The 5652-nt window shown below is 35.3% G+C and overlaps 1 protein-coding gene across 3 annotated transcripts; it reads left to right on the top strand.

Annotated features, from left to right (window-relative positions):
• Positions 1–996: 996 nt before the first annotated feature.
• LOC103408661 (TMV resistance protein N-like) lies at positions 997–4899 on the top strand. Of its 3 annotated transcripts, XM_008347497.4 has the most exons (6): positions 1032–1173; positions 1284–1805; positions 2396–3485; positions 3632–3907; positions 4009–4050; positions 4405–4563. In XM_008347497.4, the coding sequence occupies exons 2-6, from the start codon at positions 1312–1314 to the stop codon at positions 4417–4419; spliced, it is 1917 nt and encodes a 638-aa protein (XP_008345719.2). In that variant the 5' UTR covers positions 1032–1173; positions 1284–1311; the 3' UTR covers positions 4420–4563. The 3 variants fall into 3 exon arrangements, with proteins under 3 accessions (XP_028964877.1, XP_008345719.2, XP_008345718.2); XM_029109044.2 differs by having other exon boundaries at positions 997–1805; XM_008347496.4 differs by lacking the exon at positions 4009–4050 and having other exon boundaries at positions 4405–4899.
• The last annotated feature ends 753 nt before the right edge of the window (positions 4900–5652 follow it).

The following is a 5652-nucleotide window of genomic DNA, read 5'->3' as shown; positions in this document are numbered from 1 at the left end:
ATTCATTGAGAATTAATACAGAAAATTCTTTTCTGCCATTCCATTCTTAAGAGTAACGGCAGTGCCCACGGTCCTTTGTTTGGCCTGCTGATTTGGTTTCTTGTTCGCCCTCCCTTGGGACTTTGATGATTAATAGTTTTCTGAAGAAAAAAAAAATCAATACAAAATCATTCTTGCAAAAAATTACCTAAATTGGAATGATTGAGCCCTTTGATTTTCTTTATTGTTTACCATGTTCGTTTGCTTATATTGTTGCCATTAGCTAGATATCTAAGCAATGCTCAATTTGAGTGAGATTTTACACGAATAATCCTTATTCAATGGTGGCCTTCAAAATGATCGGTTTGGATCATCATGAATCTTGCAAAATGTGCTCCAACGTGTAGCTAGAAACGTATTTGCTTACTAATAAGTTAGCGCTTCAAAATGATCGGTTTGGACCATCAATATTTTAAAGGAGTTTATAACACTCTAGATAAATTTAAGTGTGTTGATTCCAGATAATGTAGTTCAAGAAACTTCAGGTGTATTTCTGGTTTGCCATAAAAAAGATTTTTTTAAGAGTTATTTTTATTCAAACAACACCGTTGTCTAAGTGAACGCACTGGGTCAACTTAAAGAAAATTAAATTTTGTGTTTCTGGAAGAAAAAGAAGTTGCAGTTAAATTTTGTGTTTGTTAGAAACATTCAACAATGGTGTGCTCTGCATTAGTATAAAAAATAGAGAACTTTAACGAAAAGCTCTCGGTATTGTTCACTTTAACGAAAAATCATATTTTTACACTAAAAAATTAATCATGGTAGTATTCACTTTACCTTTTATTTTATCTTAAAACTTAAAGTTTTAAAATCATTTTCATTAGTTTTTCTTAAAAAATAATAATGGAGCCACACAAAAATAAAATAATGGAGCTTACAGTTCACCAAACGAATAAAATAAAAAATAAAAATAAAAAAGAGGTAAAATAGAGCTTACGCGGTTTGACCGTCGGATAGAAGAAGCAGTTGAATCACGTCCATCAAGCTTACGCGGTGAAGTTCCGTTGACGACGACATACAGAGAGACTTGTAGCAAGTACAGAGAGACAGTGTTTCCTTTTTTCTGACGGATCTTCAGGTCCTCTCATGACCCCTCTGACTTGATCTGTGACTTGGTTTTCTACATACACCCAGGTTATTGCTCATCTTTCTGATTCATGGTTATTTCTGTTCATGTTATTGGCTAATATAATATTATGAATGCTGAATTGTTTTTCTGGTCATGTTTTTGCTTGAAAAACTAGTACCACCATTCCAGTTAGCGTGTATTCAATGGCATCGACCACCCAACGAGCCACTTCATCTGTTCCTTCAGATCTTGAATGGAAGTATGATGTCTTTTTGAGTTTTAGGGGTGAGACGCGGTTAGGTTTTACCGCCCATCTACTTGATAAATTGCAAGAACAAGGAATTACAAGAACTTTCTTTGATGACAAAGATCTTGAAATACGAAGGAAAGTTTCTGAACTCTTCTCGGCAATTGAAAAGTCGAGGCTTGCCATCATTGTCATCTCTCCAGACTACGCTTCTTCAAAATGGTGCCTGAACGAACTCGTAAAGATTCTTGAATGCATGGAAGAGAGAGGGGCAGTTCTACCAGTTTTCTACGAAGTGGAACCCTGCGATGTTGGAGATAGGTCTGGGAGTTTTGGGAAAGGCTTCACTGAACTCGAAGAGAAGTATAAGGATGACAAAGAGATGGTGGGACGATGGAAAGCTGCCTTAACAAAAGTGGCAAAAATCAAAGGGTGTACTTCAAAGAATAGGTTGGCATTACTTGTTTTTTTCTCTTTCACTCAATTCAAAAGCTTTCGCAAATCAGCACTTGACCCTTCATTCTTGCTATTTTTCTATAATTCGGTTGAGTTTTGCTAAAGTCCAGTTCAATTCGGCTAAAGCCTGATGCATGAAAAATATTTGATAAGTTTTAGGAAAATCGTAGAATTCATATCATTTAATTTTTGCACAGTGATGAAGGTGCTTGATAACCACTTAATCCCATAACTGCACAACTTAATGAGGAAACATCGTGTCCTTGTAGACTTTGTTTAAAGTTCCATCCTAGAGAGCCTTTCTTTTTACCATATATTTGGTCCATTTGAGAGTATAAGGGGAAAAAATTGATCCAGTTAAGAATTCATATGTTTGAAATCCAATACTGCTGCGCTTTTTTGTCCTCCCCTTTTCCTAAACCGTCTCTAATTTGGTTCAATACCAAACCACCCTCTTATAAATGGACGCAGAGACCACTTGGTACTATGACTTCAGGTAGACGAAAACAAAATAGTCCGTGGCTCTTTTATTTCTTTGTGTATTAGGTCATATCTTGAACATTGTCTTTTTTTTCTTCTTGTAGAGAAGAACCAGAGCTCATCCAAAACATTGTTGAAAATGTACGGAATGAAGTAGGACCTTTATCATTGGAGCCTGCAGAAAAACTAGTTGACATTGATTCGAAACTGAAGGAACTTGATGTGCTTTTAGAACTAGAGTCAAATGATGTTCTCTTTATAGGAATATGGGGGATGAGTGGGATAGGTAAGACAACCCTTGCCAAAGCATGTTATGAGAGGATTCGTCATAAATTTCAAGCCAAAAGCTTTCATGGCGGAGTTAGAGAGGATTCTAAGGCACACGGTATGGCCAGTGTACAGAGGAAGCTTTCCAATAGCCTTATGAAAAAAAATATACAAGACTGGGATGCCGGTGAAGCTGCCAGTTGGAGAAGTTTCTTACTTGAGAAAAAGGTTCTCATCATTCTTGATGACGTGGACGATAGTAACCATTTAAGAGAGCTATGTGGAAAACCAGATTGGTTTCGTCAGGGGAGTAGAATCATTATTACCACTAGAGATGAACGCTTGCTAATTTCACATGGTGTAAAAAAAGTATTTGAGGTGCCGGAGCTGAGTAAAGTTGATGCTCTTAAACTTTTTAGCTTGAGAGCCTTCCGTAGAGAGAATCCGCCTGAAAGTTATAAGGCTCTGTCTGACAGTTTTGTGGACTATGCCAGTGGCCTTCCATTAGCTCTTGAAGTCTTGGGGTCTTTTTTGTATGGAAGAGATCTAGATGCATGGAGCAGTCAATCGCGCAAACTAGAGGGTGATTTCACATTGGATGAAAAAATTATGAAGATTCTTATAACAGGTTACGAGGGATTAGATCCGCAAGGGAGAGAGATTTTCCTTGACATCGCATGTTTCTTTAAAGGAGAGGACAAAGATCGAGTATCTGAAATACTTGACAGTTGTGGTTTTAATCCAGGTATTGACATAGATGTCCTTATGGAGAAGTCTCTGATAAAAATTTCAGATAACAGGGTGTGGATGCATGATTTGTTACAAAAAATGGGTCAAACAATTGTTGTTCAACAATCTAAACAACCTGGTGGACGAAGCAGATTATGGCTTTCTAAGGACATCTTTCATGTTTTGAAGGAAAAAACGGTAAGAGCTTATCTAATACGTCAAATATAAATTAATCTAACAATTAAGAGGCATGTAAAAAAAAAAGTTTGTTTTACTCATCTTCCTTTACTTATAATGTGCATATTATACTGCAATTCACTTGTTGTTTTGTTCTTGGTTATCAGGGGACACCGACGGTTGAAGGCATTGTCCTAGACTTGCTTGAATCAAAAGAGGTCAAATGCCATCCTGAAGCTTTTTCTCAGATGTTTAATCTTAGATTGATCAAAGTCCATAACGTGCACCTTCCTGAAGGACTCAACAGTCTCCCTAATTCCTTGAGATTTCTTGAATGGATAGATTATCCTCTAGAAGATCTCCCATCAGAATTCAACCCGGAAGAGCTCGTTGAACTTAGTATGTGTCATAGTAGAATTAAACAGCTCTGGAATGAAAAAAAGGTATACACCTACATCTGCATTATTATTGACCTTGCTTGTTAGAATATATTTCATTACCTTGTTTGAGTTTTCTGGATCTAATTATTCTTTGTTTCTTGTAGACATTACCGAGTTTTGGCAATTTGAAAATGTTAAAAGTACCTGTAAGTGATGTTTAAACAAAAAAGTAAAATTTTATTTTGTAAAATTACGTTACTGTCTTTATTTTTTGGGAACTTTAACGAAAAGCTCCCGGTACTGTTCACTTTAACGAAAAACCATATTTTTACACTAAAAAGTCAATTCTGGTACTATTCACTTTACTCTTTATTTTGTCCTTATCATTAAAACTCAGAGTTTTCAAGCCATTTTCATTAGTTTTCCTTTATTTTTTTTATTGAGATAAAAAACTAAATAGTCTTTCTACTATTTTTTAATGAACAATTTTTTTTTATTAATATGTAGTTTTGAACAATATTAATATGTATCTAACAAAAAAAAACAATACTTATATGTAGTTCAAGTCAAAATAATGGAGATTTGCTGCTGCGCATCGGACGATTGTATAGCCGTTGACATTTCATTATCCATTCCTATGCTAGAAGACTCTCAGATCTGGATTTGATCGGTCTGAGTTTCCATAAGAAAGAAGAGAGAGAAGAGAGCAGAGATTTCCGTTGGGATCCATGGCCACCACGCATACAAATGAGTACGATGTCTACTTCAGTTTCAGTGGCCAAGACACCCGCATGAGTTTCGCGAGCCATCTATATGCGGCTCTGAGTAGAAACGGAGTCGTCGTATGTAGACACAAAGATGTACGTTATGGGGCAGAACCCAATAACTCACTAATCCGCAAGGCAATCGAAAGTTCAAGAATTGCTTTGTAGGTTATGTCCATCTTCTAATGGCAGGAATCATGTTTTCTCGTCTACTTATTGTCTCCACAAGATTGGTGTGAAAATAAATCTAATAATGCTGAAATAAGAACTTTGAATTAGTTTCTTGTGAAATTTATAAGACAGAATTCATGCTTTTAAAACTTTAGTTCTAATTTTTTACCAAAATAATGACAGTGCATCCGCTTGTTGTTGCTAATTCTCCTCCATTTTTCTTCTTTTTCTTGGATTTGTCAATCATCTTGAACAAGTAGTCTCTCACTCCTTTTGCTCAATTATATTTGTTGATTTGGTCCAATGCCCCACAAATTGTTATAAAGTTCCATGTGATGTATGTTACGGAGGTTGCAAATAAGAGGGATTGGATGAGATGTGCACATATAATTAAAGCAGTAGCTTTCGCCCTTCAGGAGTTTCGTCTTAGAGTATTTTTGGTACGCTTCAATAATGTCCTTCTTTTTCACTATATTGATTCTGGATCCATAATAGGGCATGTTATTTAAGAGAATAAACTAAAACACCATATTGATTATGGATCCATATTGTTAATCAAATAGAAACAAAAAAACTGTACTATTTATGGAACCATTGTAATAGAATGTTGATTATATTTATTTAAGTTATTTAAGTAATCAACATATGAGGTCAAGAAAAGACTATTTAAAGGTTATAAGAAAACAAGCGTTATCAAAGTGAAGTAAAAAAAATACCATTTTGCAGAAACATTGCCCATTCAATGAATATGAATCGTGCAAACTTACATATTACTGTAAATTCATCGAGAATATTAGAAATTTTGTAGTATGTACCTCTATTTCTTCTATGTTGCTTTTATTTCCCAATTTTTTTTTGTTCATTTTCGTCTGG

This window comes from Malus domestica, chromosome 10 (assembly GCF_042453785.1).
Source record: "Malus domestica chromosome 10, GDT2T_hap1".
In the NCBI taxonomy this organism is placed as follows: domain Eukaryota; kingdom Viridiplantae; phylum Streptophyta; class Magnoliopsida; order Rosales; family Rosaceae; genus Malus; species Malus domestica.
The sequence above is the reverse complement of the archived record's forward strand: the minus strand, read 5'-3'. Positions and strand labels throughout refer to the sequence as shown.

Coding starts and splice junctions, on each gene's coding strand:
- LOC103408661 (XM_029109044.2), top strand. CDS start 1,312: ATGGCATCGACCACCCAACGAGCCACTTCATCTGTTCCTTCAGATCTT. Junction 3,486..3,631: donor ATGTTTTGAAGGAAAAAACG/GTAAGAGCTTAT, acceptor CTTGGTTATCAG/GGGACACCGACGGTTGAAGG. Junction 3,908..4,008: donor AGCTCTGGAATGAAAAAAAG/GTATACACCTAC, acceptor TGTTTCTTGTAG/ACATTACCGAGTTTTGGCAA.